Below are 14,189 nucleotides of genomic sequence, written 5' to 3' on the forward strand. Positions count from 1 at the left end.
CTCTCTCTCTCTCACTCACTCTCTGACTTTTTTGAAGTTTCCCACACAAAAGTGATGCATAGTGAGGTTTGAGAACCTAAGGCAGGAAGTAAACAGTGCCTTTAATGAAGAGGTTGGAGTGAAGGTGTAGAGGGATTTTAATGAAGTAAGCCCTAGTCACTAGAGGAAATGCAAAACATTGGAGTGAAGAATATAGGAGATGGCAGATGATTTCTCCTTTAAAATGTAGGGGGACGGAGAAAGATGTCAAGATGAAAGACTCTGGAGAGACTAGCTGACCCCTGGAGTTACAGCCAGAACCCATACACATGCAGAGGGTCCCAGTACTAAACACCATTTGTGATTTGTGGTCTAGTCAGCAATTTGTGACCTTTGTTCTAGGTTCCGATAGAATATGGTTGATAGTCTTACAAAGTGGTGCTTCTTCTTTGGGCTTCTGCTCTCTGCAAATATCAATCCAGAGCTGAACAGACTGCATCTTATGAGCGCAAGATTCAGGTTAGGCTGAATCTTAATATAAACAACCAGTTCTCTGAGAATCTTCTAGAGGAGATACAGACATTTTTAGTATTCCTTAAAAGAAAAAGAAAGAAAAAAGTTCTAACTTAGGATCCAGTCATTGAACATTTGCTGAACATTAGGCTCAAATCTATTGATTTTTTTTAAATGATACTGAATAATAAATTTTGAAGTTGCTCAGTCATGTCCAACTTTTTGTGACCCCTTGGACTGTAGCCCACCAGGCTCCTCTGTCCATGGGGATTCTCCAGGCAAGAATACTGAAGAATACTCAAGAATACTGAAGTGGGTTGCCATTTCCCTCTCCAGAGGATGTTCCCAACCCAGGGATTGAACCTGGGTCTCCTGCATTGCAGGCAGATTATTTTACCTTCTGAGCCACCAGGAAAGCCTGAATAATAAACAGTGCAACTATTAAGAGCGTAGGTTCTGTGGACACAGCTGGGATCTAGATTCAAATCCTGGCTCTGTCGGCTGTTGAATCCTGCATATGTGGTTTAACTTCATTGAGTCTCACTTTCTTCATCTATACAACAATGTGTGTGTGTGTGTGTGTGTATGTGTGTGAGTGCACGCTCACTAAGTCATATCCGACTCTTTGTGACCCCATGGACTGTAGCCTGCCAGGCTCCTCTGTCCATGGAATTTTCCAGGCAAGAATACTGGAGTGGGTTGCCATTTACTTCTCCAGGGGATCTTCCCAACCCCTCGGGATCGAACCTGCCTCTCTTGTGTCTCCTGCATTGGCAGGCGGATTCTTTACCAGCTGAGCAGCTCTGCCTTATAAAATTGTGGTTGAAATTAAATGAGATAACCCTAGAAACACTCTGCACGTGGCAAATATTCTCTAAATGCTAGTGACTATGTGTGCAGGTGTAAGCTGTGTGCTAGGAAATGTGAGAATGAGTAAGATACAGTCTCTGCTGTCAAGTGTCTCAAATTTTAGCTACAGAGATAGGTATGTAAAGAAGAAATGAAAATGCAGTGATAATCAGGGCCAAGCTCAGATTATACACTGGGTCACTCTATGGGAGCAGGAAGAGAAGGGCATTTAACTTTGTCTGCAGAAGGAAGATACCAAAAGTCTTGCCAAAGGAGAGAGAATGCAAGAATGAGTCTTCAAGAGTAAGGATTAATGGGAGTTGTCCACACAAAGCAGAGGCGTGTGGTAAGAAGTCAGGCTTTCCAGGCCTCAGCCTAGCACGTGTAAAAGCTTGGCAGTAAGAGAGAAGCTGGCAGTTGAGGGAGTATGAAATGGATAAGGAATAGTGGGGGCCACAGCAAGAATAGACAGTGGAGAGGTAAGCCAGGGGCAGATCATGCAGGCCCTTGGCTCACATGATCTCTGGATAATGCGGGGTCTTAAAGGCAGGAATGTGGTCAGATACATATATTCCAAAAAGATTATTCTGGCCACAGAGTAATGAATCACAGAGGGCAAAATTGGAGATAGTAAGACCTGGTGAAAAATGCTGGTGCCTTGGACTAAGATGATGATGATTTGTGGAGATGAAAGAAAGAAGATGGATCCAAAATGAGTTAGAACCTGATGACTGATTAAATTGAATTAACGAAGGAGTCAAAGAAGCTCCCAAATTTAGGATTTGAGCAGTTGGGCCAGTATTGAAATACCCAATAGCCAGAGTAAGCATGTGTCTAAGACCCAGCAAATTAGGGCACCCAAAATGTGAAAACATTTTGGTTTGGGATATACAGTAGTTAGACAAGTTAATCATCATAGGAACATCAGAACTTTTGTGGCTTCCTTACCTTTTTTATGAAGTAGGATTGTTTTTATTTGAGAGAGAGAGTCATAATCTTTTCATTGCTTAGAGTCTCCCAAAGGGGAGGAGTCCAAGGCCTTAATCCTTCTCTGAGCTGGGCAGTGAGTGGTTATCATTTCACTGAGAACATGGACACTGAAGGAGGAGCAGTTTGGATGTCCTGCCTCTGTTATAATTAGTGCTACATGATGAGAATGGCATAATTAGGCTGGTAAGGGACTGGCAATCAGGTGGCCTTAGGGAGACACCATTAAGCTGATTCTCATCATTCAGCTTAAGTAGTGGAGCTGCCCTTGTAGCTCAGTCGGTAAAGAATCTGCCTGCAGTGCAGGAGACATGGGTTCGATCCCCGGGTTGGGAAGATCTCCTGGAGAAGGAAATGGCAACCTACTCAAGTATCCTTGCCTGGAAAATCTCATGGACAGAGGAGCCTTGTGGGCTGCAGTCCATGGGGTCGCAAAGAGTTGGGCACGACTGAGCAACTAACACTTATTTACATCTCAGTCAACATGCTTCAATTGTGCTGCCGTTGCTAACAGAGAAATAAGGAGAGCCTGTTTGCTGACAAGAGAGATCATGAATGCAAATTGATATCATGATTAAAGATATAGCCTAAGCTAGGGGTTCTTAACCTGGATCCTAGGGAAATTTTGAGCCTCTGAAGTTATATTCAGAAGTGTGTCTATGTGTGTATAATCTAATTTTGTAGACAGAAGTACCACCGCTTTCTTTAGATTTTTTCATACTGGTCTTTGATACCAGAATGGTCACCAACCACCAGTAGATTTACTGTGAAGTAAATACAGCTGCTTCTTCAGTTTCTCACTTGGGATTCTTCCAAGGCTCTTGAAGCAGTCCTACCATTTTTGTATTGTTTTTACTTAAAGGGAATATTCCTCTCAAATCACATAAAGTCTTTGTACCCACAAAATCTATATCTACCCCTGCCAACCACAGATTAGGAAACTACCCAACATGAGTTAGTATCTGGGAGTGAATGCCATCCAAGAGAAATGAATGCCAAAGACTGTACTAGGAAAGGAAAGGCAGAATAAGAAATGCCCATCAACTAAAAAACGATTACTTAGGGAGGAGGAGGATCAGACCACATTGTCGAGGAAACAGAAAGGTGGTTAGCCATGTTCAACATGAATGGGAGATCAGGAAAGAGGAAAATAAGAAAGTGATTACAAGAGTAGCTGGGTGATCAGTGGTGATCAGTGGACTGGCTAGAACAGAAAGCTGAGTGTTTTGTTTGCCTTTCTGGACAAGTAAAAGTGGTAGTTGAACAATTATAAGTGGTAGTTATGGTCTATAAACATGCAAGGGAAGTAGAAGCACCTACAGAAAATGCTAATCTTCATTGTTCAGTTAAAGTGATAGTCAATAAAATAGATTCACTGTAAATGTGGAATCTATACCGAATTGAATTTAGATGGCACATGTATACTTTTCAAAATGAATCCTAAATGTGTTCCATGACCAGGCAAAGACTTTGAGTGACCCTTGTCCCCCTCACCCACTCCCCCTGACCGCCTAATCTTTCTTTCCTAATCTTGTATCTTAATCCTCTTACTTCTTGAATTTCCATATTTGTGTCCCATATCTCTGTCCCCAAATAGAAGCCATAAGAGTGACCATTGGATATGAAATGTTTTGAATTTTAAATTTATCCTGGATAACCCACAGAACCAGTAATCCATTATGGTTAATTGAATGTTGTCTAAAATTCAGGGCAAGGAAACATCTATTTGAACCAGAATGTTCTAAATTTGCCACCCTGGCAGCTCTAAAGTTGATTGGTTTCAAGTGGGCAAAACTGGTTCATGCTGACTTACCCTGTATTAGGAGGTTATTACTTTTTTGACTGTGAAATGCAGCCATAGCAGAGATACATACTCAAATTTGCTGATATATAAATGCCATCTTACAGTGTTTCCACAATAACTTCCTCCTGGGATCATTTTGAGATAGACTAATTTCATTACAGTTCCCAAATTTATTTCTTCAGTGATTATTCCTTTGAAGTTTTTTGACTTATTAGTTATTGAAATATTTATTCATAATTGTGTCACTATGAAAAATCTGTTACTTGAGGACAATGATTTTGAATGGCTACCATGACAAAATTTATAAGGACATGGACGAATAGCTACAAAATATCGGAATTGGTTTGAAGTTTCTAGTTCAGTTCAGTTGCTCAGTGGTGTCTGACTCTTTGCAACCCCATGGACTGCAGCATACCAGGCCTCTCTGTTCATCACCAACTCCCAGAGATTACTCAAACTGATGTCCATTGAGTCAGTGATGCCATCCAACCGTCTCACCCTCTGTTGTCCCCTTCTTTTCCCACCTTCAATCTTTCCCAGCATCAGGGTCTTTATAAATGAGTCAGTTCTTCACACCAGGTGGCCAAAGTATTGGAGTTTCAGCTTCAGCATCAGTCCTTCCAATGAATATTCAGGACTGATTTCCTTTACGATAAACAGGTTGGATCTCTTTGCTTTCCTCGGGACTTGTAAGAGTCTTCTCAAACACCGAAGTTCAAAAGCATCAATTCTTTGGTGCTCAGCTTTCTTTATACTCCAAATCTCATATCCATCCGTGACTACTGGAAAAACCATAGCCTTGACTAGACGGACCTTTGTTGATAAAGTAATGTCTCTACTTTTTAATATGCTGTCTAGGTTGGTTATAACATTTCTTCCAAGGAGCAAGTGTCTTAATTTTATGGCAGCAGTCACCATCTGCAGTGATTTTGGAGACCCCCAAAATAAAGTCTGTCACTGTTTCCATTGTTTCCCCATCTGTTTGCCATGAAGTGATGGGACCAGATGCCGTGACCTTAGTTTTCTAAATGTTGAGCTTTAGGCCAACTTTTTCAATCTCCTCTTTCACTTTCATCAAGAGGCTCTTTAGTTCTTCACTTTCTGCCATAAGGTCAGTGTCACCTGCATATCTGAGGTTATTGACATTTCTCCTGGCAATCTTGATTTCAGCTTGTGCTTCATCCAGCCCAGCATTTCTCATGATGTACTCTGCATATAAGTTCAATAAGCAGGGTGACAATATACAGCCTTGATGTACTCCTTTCCTGATTTGGAACCAGTCTGTTGTTCCATGTCTGGTTCTAACTGTTGCTTCTTGACCTGCATACAGATTTCTCAGGAGGCAGATCAGGTGGTCTGGTATTCCCATCTCTTGAAGAATGTTCCACAGTTTATTATGATCCTCATAGTCAATAAAACAGAAGTAGATGTTTTTCTGGAACTCTCGCTTTTTCAATGATTCAACAGATGTTGGCAATTTGATCTCTGGTTCCTCTGCCTTTTTAAATCCAGCTTAAACATTTAGAAGTTCACGGTTCACATATTGCTGAAGCCTGGCTTGGAGAATTTGAGCATTACTTTGCTAGTGTGTGAGATGAGTACAATTGTGTGGTAGTTTGAACATTCTTTGCCATTGCCTTTCTTTGGGATTGGAATGAAAACTGCCCTTTTCCAGTCCTGTGGCCACTGCTGAGTTTTCCAAATTTGCTGGCATATTGAGTGCTGCACTTTCACAGCATCATCTTTTAGGATTTGAAATAGCTCAACTGGAATTCCATCACTTCCACTAGCTTTGTTCATAGTGATGCTTCCTAAGGCCCACTTGACTTCTCATACCAGAATGTCTGGCTCTAGGTTACTGATCACACCGTCGGATTATCTGGGTCATGAAGATCTTTTTTGTATAGTTTTTGTGTGTATTCTTGCCATCTCTTCTTAATATCTTCTGCTTCTGTTAGGTCCATACCATTTCTGTCCTTTATTGTGTCCATCTTTGCATGAAATTTTGTTTCTAGGAATGACCTGAAATTAATTCAGTAAAAAGCAGCAATTTGTTCTTATTCTTTGTTTTTTCACTAGCAATGTTCTGGGTAAGATATGATTTAAAACATTTTTAATGATAAAGAGAGACTTGCAATATTATTGATTTGCAATAATATTCTCACTGACAGAAGACTAAGCATCTGTTAAGATATGCTTTGTAATGTAAGCATGTAAGTTTTAAAAGTTCTAGTTACTTAATATTTAGCTATGGTTTAACATAGAAACGCTTAATAGATAAACACTTATAGATAGTTTAAGCACTTTTCTATTTGTTCTTTCTAATAGTAAAGCTTAGCTTTACTTGAGTCTAATGAATTCCTTCTTTAGTAGGTGATATTTGATTCAGCAAAGCCAGTTAAATACAATCTACCTAGATACCTGTTGATTATATCATTAGACTGGTAAAAGATATAAATCAGTTTGACTACAAGTTTTGTTTGAATTGGATTTGGAAATTTGTAAATTATTTGAACCTGACATTTTGTCCAGCTCTCAGCCACTTACTTATATAAAATTATAAATTCTGGAGTTAAATATTGTTATAATTGCATTGGTCTCAATTGTCATTCAGCTTTGTAATTATTTTGATGAACCTAACTGTACAACTTATGGATGCCAAAACTTTATCCCAAATAAATACATGTTAACATTTTGCCTTTAGCCAATAAGAAGAAAGAGAAAGAGCGCCCAGAGATCTCTCTTCCTTCAGACTTTGAACATACGATTCATGTTGGGTTTGATGCAGTCACCGGGGAATTCACTGTAAGTAAGCTTCTTATTTTGTTTTGTAAGGCATAAAACAATTCCTTTGTGAAAATCAGTTTCAAAGAAGAATTGCCATGTCCCAAAATATCAGACTTGATGTTTTTGGTGACTTCAAGGAAGATGGACTTTGCCTAGACTATCACAGGTGGAACTAGAGAGTGGCTTTAAGAATTGGCAAAATTATTTTGTTCATCGTGACAAAAATGTCTAATTGTGGTTAGCCTTCAACTTGATTAAAAATGCTAATTTCCTATGGCACAGGAAGCATAGTCTAGATAGACTCAACTTGAGATTGTTCTTTATCACTTGAAGTGAATCTGAGAGCCATTGACTCAACTTGGCCAATGAGGACAGTCTATCTGAATAATTCAGGCTTTACATTGGATCCTGGATTACCTAGATAAATTAACCACACTAACCAAAAATCTCTGTAAAACTGACCTTTTTTCCCTTTGATTTCAACAACATAGCTTATTTTTATGCTTATATACAGGTATATTTTATAGACATTCAAAACAACAAACCTCATGTTTCAGAAAGAAATATTGATGGGTGTATTGTGTGCTTTAGTGGTTATATACTTACTTTATATTTGTATATATAATAAATACCAATAAGAATTTCCCAGAAAGGCTATAGCTATAGATCCAGTCTTTCTTTGGATATTGGTAGTGCCCAAATGGCACATAATTTCAGATCTGATATATTACGCCTGTTTTGTTTGTTTGTTTGTTTGTTTTTTAAGATCTAGCATTTTTCTTTTAGATGGATAAAGGAAAAGATATAGGTAGAAATATGTCCTCAGGAAGATCAAGTACTTTTTCATACTAGTAAGGACCTCAGTCAAAATGTGCATTCTGAGATAATAAGTAATTTTGAATGCATTCTGGAAAAAAAATCTTTGATAGAACCATCTCCATTGATTCTTGGCTTCTTAAACCAGAGAGAAATTTAGATATTAAATAAGTAAATTTCCTATTTCATAACATGATGGTTAGTGAGTAGACTTTGTCATAAGATTAAATTTTTGAAAAGAAGGAACAAATTAATTTGATTTAGAGAATCAAACCATGTTTCTAAATTAACAGGCAAGTTATCTTTTTTCTTAATTCCAAAAGTAAGCTGTGTGAGAATGAAATGGAAATTGATTAAACATCTTAGTCTTGTAAAATGATATAAACTTATTGTATGTTCTCAGTAGCAAGTAGAAGAGAACGTTAAGAAGTGCTGACATTAATAAAGTTGAGATAATGGTTTAACCAATTTCATCACTGAAATCAGAGACATTATTTAAATAGCTTTGAATTTGAGCCCAGTCTCTGTTCTTTGCCATATTTGAGAATATTCTGTTAGCTACACTTAGAAAATGTAACCTCACTGTCACTGCTACCACTGTTATCACCACCACCAAAACCAACAAATCGTTATATATTGATATTTTGAATAATCTGAACAAGTTTAGATTTTAAAAATAATCGTAAAGAGATGACTTTTTTTCTGACGTTTGAAACAGTAAAAGCACTTAATCATTACAAGTTTTCTCTTAAAATACTTCACTTATTTAAGAGCTCTCTTTCCCAGCTTTGACCTTTTTGTTTTCTATGTGCTTTTCTTCCCTTTTATTGTCTTATTTCATATTTCTCTTTTCTTTTATTCTTCCTTTTTGTTTTTGGATGTGAAAAACTTCCCCTCCACTATTCTCATGTGATATAGTCTGGTTCCTTTCCAATTTTTAAATATTTTTTCACTTTTTCTTACTTGTCTGACATCTTATGATACAATTTTTCTGTCTTTTCTTTCCTTTGTTCTTTATGGGTTTTGAATGGAAATGAAAGAAAGTGAATCACAGCATTTTGCTGACTGTAGATCGGTTGTTTTCACTTTGCTATCAATTAGAACCCAAAGAACCAATCAGAGAGGTGTGGGGTAGCAATATGTGATGGGCAGTCTTTCCAATCATGAAAAACAGCTCAATGCAACTAAACCAAACCAAACAATAACTTTTCCCCTCTTCTCAAAAATCTGATATTGAAATAAAGTGTTTGATGCAGTTGTTAGAAATCCATTGAATGTGGATAAGACACAGGCTAAATTTGGAAATCTGACGTACTTTATTGTCATCATGATAATCTTTTATAACTGTCTGACCCCACATTATTTTTTTTAATACCAAATTCTTTTTTTTACCATCTTAACCTGTGATTTATATTTACTGACTTTAACAATACCAAACGATAATAAGTTTTTAAAAGTCATTTTATTGGTAGGATTTAGAATTAAGTCTTAATTGCCCCCAATCCACTAATTGATTATGTATATGTGCGTGTGCATGTGGAGGGGGAGGGACATATTACTCAATTTGCCCACTGCAGTTGCTGAGGTTGAATTTTGAGCAATTGGTTGAACTATCTAGTCCAGTTGCGTCCGAAGGGCCTGTTACTTAGAATATTTGGACACTGATTTGGCGTATTGCTTGGTGCTTATCCTTTGACTAATTGGCCCATAAAATCTTGTATACTTGGACCCTGAGGTTAAAATTATTGGTTGGGAGGTGAGATTTGGGGTATGAAACTATTACAAGTCCTTACCCTTTATCTTGCCATTTTTGTCCCAAATACTTCAGAACTCCCCCTTCCAGACATCTAGACCTGTGACGGTCGCTTCAAGTCAATCAGAGGGAAAAATGGTATGAGTGATATAAATAATCATTTCTTCTGATAAGATAAATGCTTGGCCTGTTGTATCATGCTGCCATTCTCCTGGGCTACACTGGATAATCCCCAGCTTGATGTACATCTAGTTGTTATTACCTACATGGTCAGGCCTTGACATGTGCTCCTGCTTCTGATGCTCACACGTCTAGGTCTTCATGAGCTATCTGACTTCTGGGGTTTGTACCTCAATTTGGAGTAATGAGATGGCTTTCTGTTTACCTCCCTTTGTGGCATACACTCAGATTTAAGTGTTAGGTCTCATTGATGAACTGGTTTATTTCAACTTGAAAAAGGAAAAAAGACGTTCTGTCAGCAGCATAGTCACATGGTAAGTATAGTTGTCTGGAGGATCTTTTGCAGTTGACAGTAGTTATTCCTGCTGTCTAGTGATCATAAGACTATTATCACAAAAGTTTAGAAGTGCCATGAGAATGTATAGTAACTGCAAATATTCTAATGATTATGGTAATGATCATGCCAGTGACGTCCGCTCTAGTGGTTATGTGCAATGCATACCTAGTTTTGTAACACTTAATAACTCCTTTGGCCATTACAGTATTAACCAAATGCTATTAATTGCACTTAGAATCAGAACTGGGATCATGCATGGGCTCCTGAGTTCAAATTTTTGGCTTAAAGCTTTAGCATCAAATTGCGTGATGAATGCATGTAAAAGTGTCCTTTTCACTGTGCTTGGAGTAACCCCAAATGCCAAGGATCAAAGACCTGTATCCCAAATCAAACCAGTTGGGTCAAAGCATGTTTCTGTAGTGTTGTAAATAATATCTTTATTTAGACAAAGGTGTTACCTTATGTCTCATCTTATTATGTGGGAAATGGGACTTTGGAACAGCAACATTAAAATGGAGATTGTTCATGATATGGTTTGAAATGAAATGGATTCCCTTCCCTGGTCTAAATGACTCAGAAATTCAAACATAGAGTCTGGCTGTGTGGGAAATCCTTAATCTAGTGGTTTCTAAGCCAGCCATGACTTTAGCTCCAAAATATAGGAAAATCACTTTAATGAGGTCAAGGTTAAATTCAGCATCACAATATAAATCTTCGTTGAATTTTAGCCATGCAGACACTTCCCATGTGAAACTGAAAATGGTTCACCAGAATTGGGAACTGAAATTTGTAAGTTCATCACATGGCCACTGGCTAGCTGTGATCACCCAGTTGTAAAAGATAACTTACAAATTATTGTTGAAGCTTTTCATGATGCCATCCTTCTTTCCTCCAAATTCATGTTTCTGCCTTTTGGTAATTTCTCTAGCCATGTAATGGTAACTCTTACAATTGCTTATTTATGGAGGAAGCATCTGGCCAAAACTGGAATTACTGCATCCAAACTTTGGAACATTGTCGTTTTCTCTGTTTTCTGAAATCTGTTGTCCTGTAGCCTGTCCTGGCCCTGATTTAGTTAATACCTCCCTATTCTCACAACTGCCCCACTTTAGAAGGGATTACCCCCTCCCCATTCAGACCCATTGGTTTCATCTCCTCCCACCTTCTAAGTTGTCCCACATTCTGTTTTAACTTTCTTTTCTTTCTTTATTTACGTCCATTACAGCCAGATCTCTATGGCTCACAGATGTGCCCAGGGAAGCTCCCAGAGGTGCGTCACAGGCCCAAAAGAAGCTTGCATCAAAGTGCTTCTTTGAGATGTCATAGCACTGCAGCAGCAGGTTCATGTGTGTGCAGTAGAGTTGTTGCTTGGCTTATCTCACTTTTTTGTTGTCATTCCCAAACTCTGGAGGCCCACGTCACACATTGTTTTGCCGAGACTTCATAGGACAAAGCCACGTAAATTGTGTCTAGATGCACTTCAGGAATAGTGTGTCTGTTTCTCGCTCCAAGTTGCTCTTGGAGGTTGGATAATTATGAAATGGGGGCATCCATAGGCCGAACATGTAGGAAAGGATGCAAAGCTCACCTCCCAGTGTAATCTTTGCAATTCTCCTTGGTTAGAGTGCCAAGTACTCCCTCCTCTCTGCTCTAAATGCTTTGGGTGATTGCAAATTTTCACAAGGCTTTGGCTTGGTTGCCACAGTCCCCAGGTTCTATGTGGCCAGTGAATGAAGCAGGGAGGAGGGGATAGAGGGAGGAGAGGAGAAAGCTGCAGGGAAAATACCCAAAGCAGCCTTGACTATTTAGCACTCCTGTAGTTATTGCTCTGCCATGATTCTGTTTTCGTCTCCTCTCAATCCCTCTTTATATTAAAGTTCTAGGCCCCCCAAAAATTGCATTTGATAATCACAAAATATGAACTGACCAAGGGTGAGGCTTTCCTTTTATTCTAAGAGATATTCTGATTACAACATGCTCAGAAACAGCTTATGTTATTCTATACATATAAATCCTATTGATCCGAACTATACTATGCTGTGCACAAATTTAGAGAAGTCTTGCTATGTCTGCCCTGAGTCGCCAGAAAAAAATAAGCTAAGCCGTAAACATCATTTCATGGATGAGCAGAGTTAATATGGAGGTGATTTTCATGCGCTTTTTTTTTTCTATCACAGTCATACTCCCACCCACCCTTTTTAAGTTGGATCCTAGTTTTACCTATGTGTTTTAATTAGAGAAGAGAATGATTGCATTATTAAGTTACTAACTTTAAATCTAGAGTGTAACTTCAGTTTCCCAAGTGTAATCCTACAGGTAGCATGGGCTTCTTGGTGAAGAACTTTACTGGAACATGAAAATGCAGCTGCCGAATGTTCTGAGCTGCCATTCTTTCCCTTTGGTTGTCCACAGGGAATTCCTGAGCAATGGGCACGATTACTCCAAACCTCCAACATAACAAAGCTGGAACAGAAGAAAAACCCCCAAGCTGTTCTAGATGTTCTCAAATTCTATGATTCCAAAGAAACAGTCAACAACCAGAAATACATGAGCTTTACATCAGGAGGTAAGAATAAATCTAAGATATCAAAAAGTAAAGGAGAAGGAATTCCCTGGTGGTCCAGAGGTTAGGACTCCATGTTTTCATTGACATGGACCTGGGTTCGATCCCTGGTTGGAGAACTAAGATCCTACAAACTGTGCAACACATCCAAAACAAACAAACAAAAAATTGAAGTCATTTCAGTCTCAGAACTTCAGGATTAGAACAGAAAGCCTGGAGGGCATTTGAAGACAGTTCAAGCTCCTTTTCCAAATGACTTCAACATAAGTCAGCCAGAGGATAAGTTGGAAGTTGAAGTTGATGTTAGGAGATTTATGGTATTTGAGTGATTTTAGAGCTCAAACAAGGAAATTGTCCAGTGAAGTAGTAGTTGTCAGTTTGAATCAGCAATCACAATTGTTGTTTTGACTCTTCACTGGCGTGAAGACACTCAAGTCACTTAGGATCAGGCCTTGTGATGTGTTCATGAAATAAGAGGTGTCTGGATCAAACCCTGGTCTCTTGAAATTTATTTTTTTATCTCTTTGATCATTGAATTGCACCATGATGACACAGCACAAATTTTATGGTTGCTGGATTATTTTGATCAGACCTCAAAATTAGACTTACAAAAAAGACATATGTCTTGGTATTTATAAGAGATCAAAATGGCTGTGTTCCTCCTGCCTTATTTCAGCTTCATTTGCTAGCATGTGACCTGGCCTTTGATACATTGATGTCCAAATTTGTATGATAAACAACTGGGTTGCATCTCTAAAGCAGTTTATTATTTTACATCTAAAGGAAGAAGAGAATACTATCATTACAGCTCCAGCTAAAAAATGCCCCTCCCTCTTGGCATTGGTTTTAATACATAGGGCAGATTTGCAGAATTTATTCTTTATTCCATGTTGCAAAATCACTTCAGTCGTGTCCGACTCTCTGTGACCCCATAGACGGCAACCCACCAGGCTCCCTGGTCCCTGGGATTCTCCAGGCAAGAACACTGGAGTGGGTTGCCATTTCCTTCTCCAATGCGTGAAAGTGAAGTCGCTTAGTCATGTCCAACCCTTAGCGACTCCGTGGACTGCAGCCTACCAGGCTTCTCCGTCCATGGGATTTTCCAAGCAAGAGTACTGGAGTGGGGTGCCATTGCCTTATTCCATGTTGCCACTGCTTTTTAACCATTTTTATGTGTCGAATTTTCCCAGCTTACAAAGATGAGATCCTGAAAACTAGGTTAGAACTCAACAGTATCTGAGCTACTGCTGTATTCTGAAACTCACCACGTGATTTCTTGATGCTCTCATGTTGTGACTAATAGCATAGGAAGGGGAGGGAAGGAGCAGAAGAGGGAAGGAGGAAGCTGAGGAAAAATTCTGAATATAGATGAGTAGACTCATACCAGTCAGAAGTAGGTAATCTCAGCATTGCTCAGTATAGGTGCAATTCACTGGAGGCCTTCATTAAACCCTATAAAATGGGGTGGCGAGAATATGGTGATGATGCAAGGGTGTGAACTATTTTACCAAAAATGTCATTTATCATGATATCTATTTAATACTGAATTGACAATTTTCCTTCTGGTCAAACACATGCGGTTTTTTAGAGCATAGTCTCTCAATGAGGCAGTCTTTATAAA

General features: G+C 38.8%; 1 protein-coding gene across 4 annotated transcripts in view; it reads left to right on the top strand.

Moving 5' to 3' along the window:
• The window catches only part of PAK3 (p21 (RAC1) activated kinase 3), a 92,973-nt gene that overhangs the window by 16,697 nt on the left and 62,087 nt on the right, over positions 1-14,189 (top strand). Inside the window, exons 2-5 of one of the 4 annotated variants that reach the window (XM_068963368.1) lie at positions 6,837-6,937; positions 9,564-9,626; positions 11,231-11,275; positions 12,418-12,571. In XM_068963368.1, the coding sequence (XP_068819469.1) occupies positions 6,837-6,937; positions 9,564-9,626; positions 11,231-11,275; positions 12,418-12,571 (363 nt within the window). The remainder of the gene's footprint in view (positions 1-6,836; positions 6,938-9,563; positions 9,627-11,230; positions 11,276-12,417; positions 12,572-14,189) is intronic. The other 3 variants (XM_068963370.1, XM_068963371.1, XM_068963372.1) reach the window with 3 other exon arrangements.

This window comes from Capricornis sumatraensis, chromosome X (genome assembly GCF_032405125.1).
Source record: "Capricornis sumatraensis isolate serow.1 chromosome X, serow.2, whole genome shotgun sequence".
NCBI lineage: Eukaryota > Metazoa > Chordata > Mammalia > Artiodactyla > Bovidae > Capricornis > Capricornis sumatraensis.